This window comes from Eretmochelys imbricata, chromosome 1 (assembly GCF_965152235.1).
Source record: "Eretmochelys imbricata isolate rEreImb1 chromosome 1, rEreImb1.hap1, whole genome shotgun sequence".
Classification (NCBI taxonomy): domain Eukaryota; kingdom Metazoa; phylum Chordata; order Testudines; family Cheloniidae; genus Eretmochelys; species Eretmochelys imbricata.
In genome coordinates, this window is record NC_135572.1 from 234,494,658 (window position 1) to 234,513,036 (window position 18,379).

The 18,379-nt window shown below is 46.0% G+C and overlaps 2 protein-coding genes across 4 annotated transcripts in view; one reads left to right on the top strand and one right to left on the bottom strand.

Moving 5' to 3' along the window:
* RIBC2 (RIB43A domain with coiled-coils 2) overlaps window positions 1–4,547 on the bottom strand; it is a 29,550-nt gene extending 25,003 nt beyond the window's left edge. Inside the window, exon 1 of the mRNA XM_077807439.1 lies at window positions 4,431–4,547. Within this exon, the coding sequence (XP_077663565.1) occupies window positions 4,431–4,547 (117 nt within the window). The remainder of the gene's footprint in view (window positions 1–4,430) is intronic.
* Window positions 4,548–5,066: 519 nt separating this feature from the next.
* SMC1B (structural maintenance of chromosomes 1B) overlaps window positions 5,067–18,379 on the top strand; it is a 65,874-nt gene continuing 52,561 nt past the window's right edge. For all 3 annotated transcript variants that reach the window (XM_077807442.1, XM_077807443.1, XM_077807440.1), the window contains exons 1-3: window positions 5,067–5,175; window positions 7,286–7,474; window positions 16,056–16,168. In XM_077807442.1, coding sequence (XP_077663568.1) covers window positions 5,067–5,175; window positions 7,286–7,474; window positions 16,056–16,168 — 411 coding nt within the window. The remainder of the gene's footprint in view (window positions 5,176–7,285; window positions 7,475–16,055; window positions 16,169–18,379) is intronic.

Sequence of the window (18,379 nt, forward strand, 5' to 3'; positions counted from 1 at the left end):
ATAATCTTTATTTGTAATCTTACACCTTATGTGTACATATACATACTGTGTACATGTTAGTTCATATTCATTTTTGATTTGGTTTTGTATTTGCATTCTTTTAAGAAATTCCTGATGCTGAGAAGAATGAGCTCTAAATTAAATTAGCTCTTCTATAAATGAAAAAAGCTAAATATCTCAGAGCACGTTTACAAAGACTGGGGTGAGCATAATTAACCCCACATTGCAGATGAGGTAAGGTGTGCATAAAGAAGGAAAGTGATTTACCTGAGATCACACAATAAGTTAATGTTAGTTAAGAATAGAAATAAGGTCTCCTGACTCCCATTCCCATGCCAGTGAACCACTCTGTACACTCCCTGCCCTTTTTGATTCAGTCTCTTTTCCAACATTTGTGGAGTGTTCAGAAGTCAGATACTGGCTTGCTTCAAACTTCTTCAGAAGTAGCAGCTAAACAGAACTGATAATATTAAAATCTATGCCCGTATGTAGTATACAAGCACTTTAAAAATGTGACTGGAAGCACAAATATACTGTATATTTTGTAGGCTTCAGGATCTTTCTACTTTGTGCTATGCTTAATTTCAGAGCACAGGACAACCCCCACTCCGAATGTTACCTTTCACATGTTGAATACAAAAAGAAAAGGAGTACTTGTGGCACCTTAGAGACTAACAAATTTATTTGAGCATAAGCTTTCGTGAGCTACAGCTCACTTCATCAGATGCATTCAGTGCTCACGAAAGCTTATGCTCAAATAAATTTGTTAGTCTCTAAGGTGCCACAAGTACTCCTTTTCTTTTTGCGGATACAGACTAACAAGGTTGCTACTCTGAAACATGTTGAATACATTACACTATTTTAATTTAAACCAACAAAAACATGTATAGAATCCTGTCTTAGGTTTATCTCTCCTGCAAATTGATTCAACATACTAGTGCAAAAGTCTTTGGGCCAGATCCTCAGATGGTACAGATCAGCACAGTTCCATTAAGTGGAAATATGCAGATTTACATCAGCTGAGGATTTATCTTTTAAACTTTTAAAATCATGTAGCAGACATATAAGTCATGGCAAAAGCCAAATGATGAATGTCCCTGTGCAAGAAACTGGTCTTCAGTTGTCTAGTTACTTTACCTGTGTGGGCAAACTGTCCGACAATTGCCAAGTACACGATTTCTTGCACCCTCCTCAGAAGCATCTAGCACTGGCCACTACTGGTAACAGAATACTGGATCAGATGGACCACTGGTCCACCTTATTCCCTTGTAACTAAGGTGACTGTGGCATAAAGGCCCCAGGCATAAATCCAAGGATTTACAGAAAATTTAGGTAAAATTATCCTTCCAATGACTCATTGATATTCAACCTTAACACTCTAAGGATCAAATTAAGACCAGTCATAAACAGGTCTAATCCACTGAAGTCAATGGATGGAAACCGATTTCACCAATTCTGAATCTAGTTTTATGTGATACTAATACAAAATTGTTCATACATTCATAACACTAAAAGAAAAGGAGTACTTGTGGCACCTTAGAGACTAACCAATTTATTTGCGCATGAGCTTTCGTGAGCTACAGACTCACTTCATCAGATGCATACCGTGGAAACTGCAGCAGACTTTATATACACACAGAGAATATGAAACAATACCTCCTCCCACCCCACTGTCCTGCTGGTAATAGCTTATCTAAAGTGATCATCAAGTTGGGCCATTTCCAGCACAAATCCAGGTTTTCTCACCCTCCACCCCCCCACACAAATTCACTCTCCTGCAGGTAATAGCCCATCCAAAGTGACAACTCTCTACACAATGTGCATGATCATCAAGTTGGGCCATTTCCAGCACAAATCCAGGTTTTCTCACCCCCCCACCCCCATACACACACAAACTCACTCTCCTGCTGGTAATAGCTCATCCAAACTGACCACTCTCCAAGTTTAAATCCAAGTTAAACCAGAACATCCGGGGGGGGGGGGGGGGTAGGAAAAAACAAGGGGAAATAGGCTACCTTGCATAATGACTTAGCCACTCCCAGTCTCTATTTAAGCCTAAATTAATAGTATCCAATTTGCAAATGAATTCCAATTCAGCAGTTTCTCGCTGGAGTCTGGATTTGAAGTTTTTTTTGTTTTAAGATAGTGACCTTCATGTCTGTGATTGCGTGACCAGAGAGATTGAAGTGTTCTCCGACTGGTTTATGAATGTTATAATTCTTGACATCTGATTTGTGTCCATTTATTTGATGAGCTATTGCCAGCAGGAGAGTGAGTTTGTGTGTGTATGGTGGTGGGGGGGTGAGAGAACCTGGATTTGTGCTGGAAATGGCCCAACTTGATTATCATGCACATTGTGTAGAGAGTTGTCACTTTGGATAGGCTATCACCAGCAGGAGAGTGAATTTGTGGGGGGGGGGGTGGAGGGTGAGAAAACCTGGTTTTGTGCTGGAAATGGCCCAACTTGATGATCACTTTAGATAAGCTATTACCAGCAGGACAGTGGGGTGGGAGGAGGTATTGTTTCATATTCTCTGTGTGTATATAAAGTCTGCTGCAGTTTCCACGGTATGCATCCGATGAAGTGAGCTGTAGCTCACGAAAGCTCATGCTCAAATAAATTGGTTAGTCTCTAAGGTGCCACAAGTACTCCTTTTCTTTTTGCGAATACAGACTAACACGGCTGTTACTCTGAAACCATTCATAACACTGAAGGTTATATACTCTTAATGGCTAAAGTTAGGGCCCTACCAATTTAACGGCTGTGAAAAATGCATCACGGACCATGAAATAAGCCCTTTCTCGTGAAATCCCATGTCCCCTTGTTCCTAGGAGTGCCCCACCAAAGGGAGCTCCTAGCTCCAGCTGAGCTGGGGAGGGACAAGACTTGTCCATCTCCTGCACAGATGCTCGGGGGTGAAGGGGGAGAGAAGGGGGAGTGACCAGACCCATCTCCAGGTACCTCCTCCTGCTGCAGGACACTTTGGGACTGGGCAGCAGCCCCAGGGGTTCCTGCAGCTGAAGGAGCCTTGTGGAGTTGGGTCCGGTCTTCCCTGTGCTGCTGGGAGCACCCCAGCAAAGGGGGCTCCTAGCTCCAGCTGGGGAGGGACAGGACAGGAGGGTGGCAATCCGATAACCCCCCCAACAGGTTTGCGACCCCCCTTCCCACAATCCCTTTCTGTGTTGGGACTCTCAGGGTTACAACACTATAAAACTTACCAAGTTTCAAATACTGTGGCTGTGAATTTGACAATACTGAAACGTGAATTTGGTAGGGACCTACCTATAGTACATCTGAGGCTTTCAAAGGACTACAAACATAATTTAGCCTCATTGTACCTATGTAAGTTAGTGAAGTCCCCCACCCCACAAAAAACAAAAACAAACTGGAAGAGACAGACATATAATGGGTCTGATTCTCAGTTGTCAGTACCTTGTGCAGTTATTTACAGTAGTGTTGCTACTTTTCTAATTTGGTAGTGTCTTACGCCCACCTTCCACTTGCTCTGCACTAAATGACTACTTAAGGTACAGGGCAGTGGGGAATCAAGCCCTACAGACATAAAGGTATGTTTACCATAGGGAAAGACTCCAGCAGCTCCCCACTACCTCATCCGTGCTGTACAGCCTTTCACTGACACGAGTAGATACACACCGCAGTGTGGACACTGCCTCCTTGTCACTGTGGCGTGTAGCTACATACACCTAACACGCCACCGCAAGTAGTGTGAGTAGTGTAAACGTAGCCTAACAGGGCCGGCCCACAACATTTTGGCACCTGAGGCAGGGAGCTCAAATGATGCCCCCATGCCCCCTCGCTTGGGCCAAAACTTTGAAACTCTGGGTCCTACTGGCACCCCCCCCCCCAAGTCTGGCACCTGAGGCAGTCGCCTCAGTTCGCCTCATGGTAAGACCAGCCCTGCAGCCTAAATATGCACCCACACAGGGTCTGATTCGGTTTCCATTAAAGAAAGCTGAAGTTTTGTCCTTGGTTTCAAGGGAAGCAGGATGAGCTACCCATATAAGAACTGCAGAGGTAATCTTCCAACCCTGGAAATGTTGAGTGAGAGGCTGCCTAAATTGGAGTGCCTTCTAAATGTGAGTCCACCCAGCATGCCTCGGTGCTTCCCTGTCTATTAAAGGGGATAAAGACTCTCACCTTTGTAAAGTACTTTGAGACCCCAGGGCAAAACCCCCCACACGGTCACTCCTGGGTTGGGTATTTCTGGTCCCTGGAAACCACGTTTCCAGGTGCTTGTGGCCCCGCCTTTGAGTCCCGATGTATGATCGTTCATTTAATCGATCCCCGTAGAAGTCGGCACCCCACAGTCCCGCGCGGTAGTTTGGGTCAGTCCGCCTGCCCGCCCCTAGACTGCGCCACGAGGCGGCAGCCCCCCACCGCGCTCCCCTGGCAGGCGCACCCCGCTTACCCCGGCGGTCCTGACTCGGGCGTTGAAGATGCGGCTCTGCCGGTGCAGCTCGCCCTGCCGCCTCCGCTCCAGCGCAGCCGCCTCGGCCAGGTCCCGCTGCAGGCCCAGCTTGCGCATGGTGCCCGCCGGGGGCGAGGTCCCACCCAGGCCGAACCACGACGATCTCCCGGAGCCCTTATTCCCCACCCCGGGGCCGAGCACCGACCTCCACCGGGCGGCCCAGGCCCAGGCCCAGCCCCAGCCCCAGGCCGCCGCCGGGCGATGTCAACAGAGCAGGTTGCTACGGGAACGAACCCGCCGCCCCCCAGATTTCCTCGGTCGTATCCCTCTCCCCCTTGGCTCCTCCTCCCTGGTCCCGCGCCCCTCAGAAATCTCGCGAGACAAGCCGTCCTTTCCCGCGGAAACTAGCACGCGGCAGCTTCGCCTCGGTGTCTCGCGCTGCGTGGTCCCGCTTTTGTGAAGCCGCAGGTTGCCTGAGGGAGGCGCGCGGCGCGGAAGGTGCGCGTGACACCTGTCCACCCCTGCGCGCGCGCGCACCCCCCCCCCCCACATATAAACCAACTACTAAGAGGAGGGGAGTTTCGGACATTAACGGGCGCCGTCCCCTCGGGGGTCCCGGTTCCCCACCCCGCGGGGATGGGTTACCTGAAGCTGCTGCTGCTGGAGAACTTCAAGTCATGGCGGGGGCGGCAGAGCATCGGCCCCTTCATGAAATTCAACTGCATCATTGGGCCCAACGGATCAGGTAGGGGAGGCCAGGCCACAGCCCACTGGGCTCCGGGGCTTTGCCGGGCGGGGCCCAGCCTGGGGATAGGGCAGCTACCCCACCCTGGGATAGTGACTCCCCTCCTGGCCAGACCCCAGAGGATTGGTGGCTGCAGCTGCCCTGATCCCACTGGCAAAATGCCAGTTACTCCGCTGGACCTGCAACATCCAAACCCCAGTGTGGACACAGCGCTTGGGGGGGGTCTGAAGCCAGGGATGAGCTAAAGAGGCCCAGCCCTAGCGTCTATCCAGCTGGTTTTAGCGAGGTAGCCTGAGCTCTGCAAGCTGGAGTTCATCACACTGGGTTCACACTTCCTGTCGCTTGCCGCGTAGACATCCGTAAAGCAAACCTTGTCTGGCTGCGTGGTGGTGTCCGGCAACCCAGGGTGCATCCCCTCTAGACAAAAAGGCCAAGTCAGGGCCTTGTCTTCACTGATGACAGGTGTGTGTTTACCTCAGGGTGACTAACATGTGCAAGCTGTTGCACTGTCAAATTCTAGTGCAGGCAAGGCTTTACCAGCCCCAGACTAAGTTGTGGGGTCAGTCCAGGCTTGGGGTGCTGATCTTGCCCTGCTACCTCAGGGCAAACACAACAAGGGCCTTGTCTCCACTGGGGGTTTTGCTGCGAGATAATGATTGTGCTCGATAATCTCATTGGGGGAAAACAAAACAAAACCTTTCAAAGCAGTGAAGATAAAGCCTAAGGTAGTTATCACTGAACTCACCCTGACCTCTACCACTTTCTCTACTCAAAACAAACTTACAGTGGTGCAAATTTCTCTATTATTATTACTACTAGACAGTGCAATGTAGACACAGCCTTACACATCCTCTCCAGTTGGCGCTGTTGGGAATCACAGCACGGACCAAGCCCTGATAGCTGGATCTGTTCTTGTTTTGATCACATTTGGAGGAAGTTTAACTTAAGTGATAGTAAAAACGTGGCCATGCATTGTTTTGCATCACCTACCACAGCTCAACCAATGGGAGATTTTTTTGTCAAGGACCTGTGTAGAAAAAGCAGTAGACGCTATAACAGTCTTATCCAAGGAGAGAGAGAGTTGTCCAGTGGTTACTGCAGGGGCTTAGGATTTGGGACATTTGGGTTCGGTTTCCAGCTCTGCCATTGACTTATTCGGCTCTTGATTAAGTATCTTCACCCCTCTTTGCTTTTAGTTTCCACATTTAAGCTGTCTGAGAAATGCAAAGTAGTATTGGTTAATATTTTTCATTGCTTTAATTTAATTTTATGTGTTAGTGGATCACTCCAACCCTGTCCCCCACTGTTTCTAATGTTCAAAATATTGAATGAAGTTTTTCAGATTCTCATCCAGTTAAATCAGCATAAATTAGATGAATCAGTAACCAGAAGAAACTCTGATACTGTGTAATCCCCAACATTCAGTTCAAGAATATTCTTATTTTTTCCCCCTTTTTTCCCCCTCTTCTCCTATTTTGGGCCGGAGGGCAAGAGAGAGGAAGATACAGTGTAATGCTGAAGTAGTGATTCTGGGAGACCAGAAAAATGAGGGTGCTAGCATGAATGACAGATAAGAGAAAGGGTGAGGGGAGAAAAGTTTTGGTGGAAAGATAATGTGCTAAGTATTAGAAATATTAGCAGAAAAATTATTCATAATAGTGTAAGGAAATATGAAAAAGACATTATTTGGAATTCAAGAATCTGTAAGAAAGAGTTCTAAATGCATTATGAAATAACGTTATCAATGACCGTAGTATGTACTGAGCAACTGATATTGTCAGGCAAACTGAAGTAAAGGGGAGAGATTAGACATGCTTAGATAAAGGGTGTATATACCTGGATGTGTCATAAATTAAGTATGGAATTCAGTGGTGAAACACTTTTATAATAGTTAATCTGTTGCAATCATTGATACTAGCTGTTGGTTATAAATTCAAATTTCAAACATGTAAATCTCTTCTAAAATTTTATTTTAAATAGATGTTTCTTAAATGCATTCGTAGGTTCTGGAAGACAACAAAACTGAGATAGAAATAAAAGATTGTAGTCGGCTATTCATACCTATCCAACTCTAAAAAATTAAAAGTTAATGTTTTTGCTCATTTTAAAGGAAAATCAAACATAATGGATGCCCTTAGTTTTGTAATGGGTGAAAGAACAGCAAATTTAAGAGTGAAAAGTGTTCGAGAACTTATTCATGGAGCACATGTTGGAAAGCCATTTTCCTCAACTGCAAGTGTGAAAATAGTGTACTGTGAAGAGAATGGAGAAGAGAAAACATTTTCAAGAATCATTCGAGGTAAGTACACCTCTACCCAGATATAACACGAATTCGGATATAATGCGGTAAAGAAGCGCTCTGGGGGGTGGGGCTGAACTCTCCGGTGGATCAGCGTGTCTGGCTCCGACACGCTGCTCTGAGTGGCGTGTTAAGGGTGCCCGGCTGAAGGACTGGATAAGGGGCAGAGGGTCTCGGGGGAGGAGGGGGTGTCAGGGAGAAGGGGGAGTTGGATGGTTCAGAGGTTCTAGGGGCAGGGCGGTCAGGGGATGGGGAACGGGGGGGTGTTGGGTAGGGTGTGGGAGTCCCGGGGGGCCTGTCAGGGGGTGGGGGTGTGGATAGGGGTCGGGGCAGTCATGGGACAGGGAGCAGGGGGGTTGGGTAGGGTCCTGGGGGTGATTAGGGATGGGGGGGTCTCTGGAGGGGGCAGTCAGGGGACAAGGAGCGGGGGGGTTGGATGGGTCGGGGGTTCTGAGGACTCAGTCAGGGGGCGGGAAGTGACTATTAGTAATGGAAATGCTTGAGGCCAAAGCAAGTTCGATGTAATGCGGTTTCATCTATAACGTGATAAGATTTTTTTGGCTCCCGAGGACCACATTATATCAGGGTAGAGGTGTAGTAGGTTTTGTTTCAGATATTTTCTGTTCGATACAGAAAACTTGCAGTGGAGTATTTATTTTTAAATCTTAAATATATAATAATCTGATGGTACAACATGGGCTAATTAATCCTTTGGAATTAAGCCAATTTTTATAGTACCTTTTCATGGTAGCCCAGTGTTGTAATTATAAGGATGAAAACAGTAACCAAGAAGAAGAGTTAATCAGATGCTAAACAAAATACATGTTAAGTTCCCCCCTTTCCCTCCCCATGATTGCCCAACTGTGACTCTGAGAGTTTACCAAAGGAAGTGAGTTCCATGGGGAATTCCTCTGTGAAAGCCATATTATGGACGAAAGCCCAAATTCTCTGTGCTATTTAGACTCCTAACTTTCATTGAAATCAATGGGAGTTAGGTGCTTAGATACCTTTGAGAATCTGGGCCACGGTTTCCAACACTGGAAGCATTCTCAAATCCAATCCTAATTACTTTTAGGTGAGGTATAGAATTGGTAGCTGTATCTAATGGTCACTGACCATTCCAGTCTTTAAAGGTTGACACTTCGAATCCCACATAGAAAAGAAAAGGAAGCCAGTGCAGAGACCTGAGCAAAGGAGATGCAACTGCCCCACGCCACTCAGGAGGAGAGCAGCTGTGTCTGCTCTAGCTCCAGTGCCCGAGTGGACTTCAGGGTAGTCCTGAGTATGTTATGGTAGTAAAGACTGGTAGAAACAGGTGTGGCTAATGCTGTAATGTCCATATTTGAAAATAATGGTTGCATTCTGGAGATCATAGAATCACAGAAATGTAGAGCTAGAAGGGACCTCGAGAGGTCATCTAGTCCACCCTCCATTTTGAAGCAGGATTACCTAGACCATGTTTAAGCTGTTCTTAAAAGCCTCCAATGATGAGGATTCCATAACTTCCCTTGGTAACCTGTTGCAATACTTTGTTAGGGTATGTCTACACTACGGAATAAGATCGAATTTATAGAAGTCGGTTTTTTAGAAATCGGTTTTATATATTCGAGTGTGTGCGTCCCCACAGACAATGCTCTAAGTGCATTAAGTGTATTAACTCGGTGGAGTGCTTCCACAGTACCGAGGCTAGAGTCGACTTCCAGAGTGTTGCACTGTGGATAGCTATCCCACAGTTCCCGCAGTCTCCGCTGCCCATTGGAATTCTGGGTTGAGATCCCAATGCCTGATGGGGCTAAAACATTGTCACGGGTGGTTCTGGGTACATATCGTCAGGCCCCCCTTCCCTCCCTCCCTCCGTGAAAGCAAGGGCAGACAGTCGTTTCGTGCCTCTTTTCCTGAGTTACCTGTGCAGACGCCATACCACGGCGAGCATGGAGCCTGCTCAGGTAACCGTCACCGTATGTCTCCTGGGTGCTGGCAGACGCGGTACGGCATTGCTACACAGTAGCAGCAACCCATTGCCTTCTGGCAGCAGACGGTGCAGTACGACTGGTAGCCGTCCTCGTCGTGTCCGAGGTGCTCCTGGCCATGTCGTCTGGGAGCGCCTGGGCAGACATGGGCGCAGGGACTAACTTTGGAGTGACTTGACCAGATCATTCTCTTTAGTCCTGCAGTCAGTCCTATTGAACTGTCTTATGGTGAGCAGGCAGGCGATACGAATTGCTAGCAGTCATACTGTACCATCTTCTGCCGGGCAGGCAAAAGATGAGGATGGCTAGCAGTCGTAGTGTACCATCTTCTTCCGAGCAGCCATGAGATGTGGATGGCATGCAGTCCTTCTGCACCGTCTGCTGCCAGCCAAAGATGTAAAAGATAGATGGAGTGGATCAAAACAAGAAATAGACCAGATTGGTTTTGTACTCATTTGCCTCCTCCCCTGTGTAGGGGACTCATTCCTCTAGGTCACACTGCAGTCACTCACAGAGAAGGTGTAGCGAGGTAAATCTAGCCATGTATCAATCAGAGGCCAGACCAACCTGCTTGTTCCAATAAGAACAATAACTTAGGTGCACCATTTCTTATTGGAACCCTCCGTGAAGTCCTGCCTGAAATACTCCTTGATGTAAAGCCACCCCCTTTGTTGATTTTAGCTCCCTGAAGCCAACCCTGTAAGCCATGTCGTCAGTCGCCCCTCCCTCCATCAGAGCAACGGCAGACAACCGTTCCGCGCCTTTTTTCTGTGCGGACGCCATACCAAGGCAAGCATGGAGGCCGCTCAGCTCACTTTGGCAATTAGGAGCACATTAAACACCACACGCATTATCCAGCAGTATATGCAGCACCAGAACCTGGCAAAGCGATACCGGGCAAGGAGGCGACGTCAGCGTGGTCACGTGAGTGATCAGGACATGGACACAGATTTCTCTGAAAGCATGGGCCCTGCCAATGCATGCATCATGGTGCTAATGGGGCAGGTTCATGCTGTGGAATGCCGATTCTGGGCTCGGGAAACAAGCACAGACTGGTGGGACCGCATAGTGTTGCGGGTCTGGGACGATTCCCAGTGGCTGCGAAACTTTCGCATGCGTAAGGGCACTTTCATGGAACTTTGTGACTTGCTTTCCCCGGCACTGAGGCACATGAATACCAAGATGAGAGCAGCCCTCACAGTTGAGAAGCGAGTGGTGACAACCCTGTGGAAGCTTGCAACGCCAGACAGCTACCAGTCAGTTGGGAATCAATTTGGAGTGGGCAAATCTACTGTTGGGGCTGCTGTGATGCAAGTAGCCCACGCAATCAAAGATCTGCTGATATCAAGGGTAGTGACCCTGGGAAATGTGCAGGTCATAGTGGATGGCTTTGCTGCAATGGGATTCCCTAACTGTGGTGGGGCCATAGACGGAACCCATATCCCTATCTTGGCACCGGAGTACCAAGCCGCCGAGTACATAAACCGCAAGGGGTACTTTTCAATAGTGCTGCAAGCTCTGGTGGATCACAAGGGACGTTTCACTAACATCAACGTGGGATGGCCGGGAAAGGTACATGACGCTCGCATCTTCAGGAACTCTGGTCTGTTTCAAAAGCTGCAGGAAGGGCTTTATTCCCAGACCAGAAAATAACTGTTGGGGATGTTGAAATGCCCATATGTATCCTTGGGGACCCAGCCTACCCCTTAATGCCATGGCTCATGAAACCGTACACAGGCAGCCTGGACAGTAGTCAGGAGCTGTTCAACTACAGGCTGAGCAAGTGCAGAATGGTGGTAGAATGTGCATTTGGACGTTTAAAGGTGCGCTGGCGCAGTTTACTGACTCACTTAGACCTCAGCGAAACCAATGTTCCCACTGTTATTACTGCTTGCTGTGTGCTCCACAATATCTGTGAGAGTAAGGGGGAGACGTTTATGGCGGGGTGGGAGGTTGAGGCAAATCGACTGGCTGCTGGTTCTGCGCAGCCAGACACCAGGGCGGTTAGAAGAGCACAGGAGGGCGCGGTACGCATCAGAGAAGCTTTGAAAACCAGTTTCATGACTGGCCAGGCTACGGTGTGAAAGTTCTGTTTGTTTCTCCTTGATGAAACCCCCCGCCCCTTGGTTCACTCTACTTCCCTGTAAGCTAACCACCCTCCCCTCCTCCCTTCGATCACCGCTTGCAGAGGCAATAAAGTCATTGTTGCTTCACATTCATGCATTCTTTATTCATTCATCACACAAATAGGGGGATGACTACCAAGGTAGCCCAGGAGGGGTGGTGGAGGAGGGAAGGAAAATGCCACACAGCACTTTAAAAGTTTACAACTTTAAAATTTATGGAATGCCAGCCTTCTTTTTTTTGGGCAATCCTCTGTGGCGGAGTGGCTGGTTGGCTGGTGGCCCCCCCCACCGTATTCTTGGGCGTCTGGGTGTGGAGGCTATGGAACTTGGGGAGGAGGGCGGTTGGTTACACGGGGGCTGTAGTGGCAGTCCGTGCTCCAGCTGCCTTTGCTGCAGCTCAACCATACACTGGAGCATACTGGTTTGGTCCTCCAGCAGCCTCAGCATTGAATCCTGCCTCCTCTCATCACGCTGCCGCCACATTTGAGCTTCAGCCCGCCACCTCTCCTCCCGGTCATTTTGTGCTTTCCTGCACTCTAACATTATTTGCCTCCATGCATTCGTCTGTGCTCTGTCAGTGTGGGAGGACAGCATGAGCTCGGAGAACATTTCATCTCGAGTGCGTTTTTTTTTTTTTTCTTTCTAAGCTTCACTAGCCTCTGGGAAGGAGAAGATCCTGTGATCCTTGAAACACATGCAGCTGGTGGAGGAAAAAAAAAAGGGACAGCGGTATTTAAAAAGACACATTTTATAAAACAGTGGCTGCACTCTTTCAGGGTAAACCTTGCTGTTAACATTACATACATAGCACATGTGCTTTTGTTACAAGGTCGCATTTTGCCTCCCCCCACCGTGTGGCTACCCCCTCAACCCTCCCCCCTCCCTGTGGCTAACAGCAGGGAACATTTCTCTTTAGCCACAGGCAAACAGCCCAGCAGGAATGGGCTCCTCTGAGTGTCCCCTGAAGAAAAGCACTCTATTTCAATCAGGTGACCATGAATGATATCTCACTCTCCTGAGGATAACACAGAGAGATAAAGAACGGATGTTGTTTGAACGCCAGCAAACATACACTGCAATGCTTTGTTGTACAATGATTCCCGAGTGCGTGTTACTGGCCTGAAGTGGTAAAGTGTCCTACCATGAAGGACGCAATAAGGCTGCCCTCCCCAGAAACCTTTTGCAAAGGCTTTGGGAGTACATCCAGGAGAGCCGCGAATGCCAGGGCAAAGTAATCCTTTCACATGCTTGCTTTTAAACCATGTATAGTATTTTAAAAGGTACACTCACCGGAGGTCCCTTCTCCGCCTGCTGGGTCCAGGAGGCAGCCTTGGGTGGGTTCGGGGGATACTGGCTCCAGGTCCAGGGTGAGAAACAGTTCCTGGCTGTCGGGAAAACCGATTTCTCCGCTTGCTTGCTTTAAGCTATCTACAACCTCATCTTCATCTTCTTCGTCCCCAAAACCTGCTTCCATATTGCCTCCATCTCCATTGAAGGAGTCAAACAACATGGCTGGGGTAGTGGTGGCTGAACCCCCTAAAATGGCATGCAGCTCATCATAGAAGCGGCATGTTTGGGGCTCTGACCCGAAGCGGCCGTTCACCTCTCTGGTTTTCTGGTAGGCTTGCCTCAGCTCCTTCAGTTTCACGCGGCACTGCTTCGGGTCCCTGTTATGGCCTCTGTCCTTCATGCCCTGGGAGATTTTGACAAAGGTTTTGGCATTTCGAAAACTGGAACGGAGTTCTGATAGCATGGATTCTTCTCCCCATACAGCGATCAGATCCCGTACCTCCTGTTCGGTCCATGCTGGAGCTCTTTTGCGATTCTGGGACTCCATCATGGTCACCTCTGCTGATGAGCTCTGCATGGTCACCTGCAGCTTGCCACGCTGGCTAAACAGGAAATGAGATTCAAAAGTTCGCGGTTCTTTTCCTGTCTACCTGGCCAGTGCATCTGAGTTGAGAGTGCTGTCCAGAGCGGTCACAATGGAGCACTCTGGGATAGCTCCCGGAGGCCAATACCATCGAATTGTGTCCACAGTACCCCAAATTCGAGCCGGCAAGGCCGATTTAAGCGCTAATCCACTTGTCAGGGGTGGATTAAGGAAATCGATTTTAAGAGCCCTTTAAGTCGAAATAAAAGGCTTCATCGTGTGGATGGGTGCAGGTTTACATCGATTTAATGCTGCTAAATTCGACCTAAAGTCCTAGTGTACACCAGGGCTTAGTCTGATAGTGTTTTGTAATATCTAATGTAAGCTCCCTAGCTATAGATTAAGATGACTACTAGTTGTCCTCCCTTCAGTGGACATGGGCAGCTGATTACTGTTCTCTTTAGAACAGCCCTTAAAATATTTGGAGACTGTTATCCTGTCCCGCTTTAGTTGTCTTTTAAGACTGAACATGTCCAGTATTTTTAACTCTTTCCTCATAGTTCAGGTTTTCTAAAGTGTTGATCATTTTTTTAATTCTTCTCTGAACTCTCTCCAGTTTGTCCATATCTTTCCTTAAGTAAAACTGGACACAGTACTCCAGCTGAAGCCCTCACCAATTCTGAGTAGACTGGAACAGTTACCTCCCGTGTCTTATGTACAACACTCCTGTTAATACACCACCGAATGATATTAGCTTTTTTTGCAAGCGCATCACATTATTGACTCTCATTTATTTTGTAATCCACTATAACCCCTTTTCAGCAGTAGTACTACCTAACCAGTTATTCCCCATTTTGTAGGGTATATTTAATTTTTTTCCTTTCTAAATTAAGTACTTTGAACTTATCTATTGAATTTCATCTTGTTGGTTTCAGACTAATACTCTGATTTGTCATGGTAACTTTGAATTCTAATCCTGTCTTCCAAAGTCCTTTCAACCCTTCCCAACTTAGCGTCATCAGCAAATTTTATAAGCATACTCTCCACTCCATTAATCCAAGTAATGGATAAAAATATTGAATATTACCAGAACAGACCCCTGCAGGACTCCATTAAATCCAACCTCCCAGTTTGATAGTGACTCATTGATACTCTTTGAGTATGGTTTTTCAACCAGTTGTGCATCCATTTTATAGCAATTTCATATAGACCACTTTATCCTAGCTTGCTTATGAGAGTGTCAAGTGGGACAGTGTCAAAAACTTTATTGAAATCAAGATATATCATGTTTACTGCTAGTAACTCGAAGGTAATCTCTAATGGTTCTGAGATTGCTTCAGCTAGTTCTTTAAGTACCCTAGAGTGAACTTTGTCAGGCCTTAACAACTTGAATACATCTAATTTAGCTAAATATTTAATCTGTTCTTTCCCTGTTCTGGCTTGCATTCCTTCCATTTTGTTGTTTAATTGTGTTAAGCATCCAATGACAATTAACCTTCTTAGTGTAGACTGAAGTAAAACAGGCATGAATCTCTTCCATCATGGTGTAGTCAGTTAGTAGCTCTCCTTTCCCGCTAAGTAGTAGTAGCTAAGATCTACACTTTCCTGTGTATATATAGAACGTCTTACTGCCTTTTTATGTGCTTTGCTAGGTGTAAGTCATTTTGCGCTGTAGCCTCTCTCATTTTGTACCTACATGCTTGTACTAGTCTTCTGTACTCATCCTTAGCAATTTGTTCATGTTTCTACTTTCTGTAGGATTCCTTTTTGATTTTCAGGTCATTTAAGAGCTCCTGATGCAGCTCAATTGGCCTCTTATTGTTCTTCCTATCTTTCTTTCCCATTGGGATAGTTTGCTGTTGTGTCTTTAATATTATCTTCTTGAGAAGCTGCCAGCTCTCCTGAACTCCTTTTTCCACTTATCTTTTCTTCCCATGGAACCTCCCCTACCAGTTCTCCAAGTTTGTTAAAGTCTGCTTTTTTGAAGTCTTTTTTTTCCCCCCCTCCTTATTCTGCTGCCCTCAATTTTTCCTTTCTTTCAAATCATGAAATGTATCATATTATGATTACTGTCAGTTCTCTTCCACTTTTGGATTTGCAACCAATTCCTTCTTGTTAGTCAGTATCAGGCCTAAAATGGCTGCTGTTCTCCACTACCTTCGGAAATAAAAAGTTCTGTGCAACACATTCCAAGAACTTACTGGACATTTTGTGTTTTGTCATATTACTTTCCCACCTGATATCTGGGTAGTTAAAATCCACCATTACTAACAGGTCTTATGTTTTGGATATTTCTGTTCTAGAAGTTTCTCATAGAAATGCCTCATCCACTACTTCCTCCTGATCTAGTTGTCTATAGCAGACCCGCTACCCTGATATCAACCTTGTTTTCCCCCTCCCTCCCTCCCTCCCCCCGTCTTATCTTCACCAGAGACTTTCACATGGTTTGTCACTCACCTCCTTCTGGACCTCAGAAGAAGTGTAGATATTCTTGATTTACAAAAGGGGAACAGGTGAACTGATTAAATAAAGTGTCAAATGCACAACGTAAATTAATAGTTTTAATATTTGTTTACATGATACTTAAATTTTGTTATTTCTTCCTTTATTAGGTAGTTGTTCTGAGTTTCTTTTCAATGATAAAGCTGTTAGCCGATCTGTTTACACAGCAGAGCTTGAAAAAATAGGCATAATTGTCAAAGCAAGGAACTGCATGGTTTTTCAGGTAAGCATTTAAGGAACTTGGTAACCTCCCAAAGCTTGAGTGCAGATTCGGAGTGCTGTAGAGGTAACATGCTTGGTCCATGGGACTAGATGGCTAATGCTGCTCCCTCGTCAGCCAAACAGGTAATTAGTCCTGCACGAATAGAAGTCTTGTCCTAGCCTAAGAAGTCTAGGCCATAAAATGGGAATTGCAAGGGTTTGGTTTGTGTTGGGCAATAGAGGGTGTGGAAGGGAGGTAGGGGGAAGCATTATTCATCATGGGAAAACCAGTAATTTCTGTGCTTCAGTTTATAGGTTGGAAAAGATCTTCATGTTCTGGATTTTAAAAAAAAACAAAACACCTAAAATTGGCTAACAGCTTTATTTCCTGAGCCAAAATAATTCTTGTCTCAACTTATAAATACACATAAATATTGTGGATGGAAAATCTTGTTAGGACATCTAGTTCCTCTTTGACAAGTACAGTTTTTCTTTAAATATATTTTCCGAAGTTCTTTGTCCTGTCTAGTTTGTGTTAATCTTCTTAAAGTGTGAACTTACTGCTTTTGAAAGGTGCCATTGTGATGCCTTCTGGTGTATCCAGGGTTGTCAGGCCTCTGGCTACCACCTGTCCTTAAGCAAAAGGAAGCCTTGTCTGTGCCTGCTAGGGGTCAGCACCCCAACTCTATCAGCCATGAACAATGCAAGAACTCGTCTCTAGGACTCACAAGCCCCACTGTGTCTCTGCAGGTTGGCGATAGGCATGATCCAACTCTCAAGCCCTCTGAGCATCTCCCTGGAGTGTCCAGGCCCAGTCCACTGGGTGCTCACAGTATTCCCAGGTTTGCTGCTTCCAAAGAAACAGGGCACTGCCACTTACCAATTCTACCTCAGATCACCACTCCTCTTAACACACACAGCACTTATCCTTGACTTCACTGTAAATAAGTTTAACAAACCTTAGAGATTCTAATAATAGCAAGTAGAAGTATTGGAAACAAATTATTACGTTTATACAACAAAATCAAAACACACTTTCTAGAGTAGAGGCTTAATTATAAGACATGAGAGTATCTTGTTGAGTATTGCTCATTGAAAATCCTTGCAGTGTTTTACAACCAGGGTTGTCTGTGACCCTCCTTTCATGAGAGAGCCGTGCTGTAAGCTTGCCTCCTGAGTGAAGGATCCTGTGTGTTTCCTTGTATCCCCAGATATACCCTAACAGTCCTTTTGTCTTTAGTAGTAAGCAGGCCATCCGCTTCAGTTTCTTTCATCCTGTGAATTTCTGTAGATTTCACAATCACCTCTTCTGCCTGTGGCTCAGTATGCAAAAAGGCATACATCATGAGGCAAACAATACACAAATGACCAGACAAGGAGACGGGTGTGTGCTGCCTTCTGTCCAAAAGGAACATTTCTGAGGTATGTCACCTCCTGGTGACTTGCTTTAACTCCAAGACCTTAAGAGCATAATTTTTAGTATAAAACATAATTCCTTAAATATTATCTGTACACATATTTTGTAGTGAGTATGATAACCAGTGGGCTACTGGCTCTTGGTAGAGAACTCACTTGCCATGCTTCAGTGAACTATTATGCATATATCCAACCCAGGGGATCCCTGTAAAACCCTGTGCACTCTGCCAGTTGGTACCAAGGGATCCCTGGATCACAGCCGCTTACTTGACATCACTAGAGACCAAAGTCTTTTATTTATGGAGAAGGTGCCTCACAATATCACCTTCTCCACATTGGCCTATTAATGAGCCCAAATAGTCCTCTGAAGAACTACTTCCAAGGTGAATGTTCATTTTTCTTATCTGTTCAGTTCTTGGCCTCTCTGAGACTACCAGTAAGGATGCTAATGGTGATAGTGTGTTTTTATGAGTTGGAGGTGTAAATCCACTGGGAAATAGAGTAAAATCACATAGACTATGGAACCATCTGTGCATAAGCACTCTTGGTAATTAGGGAACTATGGTGGATTTGAATTGGTGACAAGCAGATGAAAGACTATATCCCATTGTTAATAATATCAGTTACTGAGTCCTCCAATCCGTTTAGTTTAACCAGATGTTAAATTAACCCCAAAACAATTTTTAAAAAAGCATATGATCTTAAAACAACTGAAACTTACTTTCAGTGTTGATAATGGGATTTGAATTCTTAGTCCTAATCTTCCTCACAAGTCTGTTGAAATACTTTATTTGGCAGTCAAGTATTTTTAGTTTAA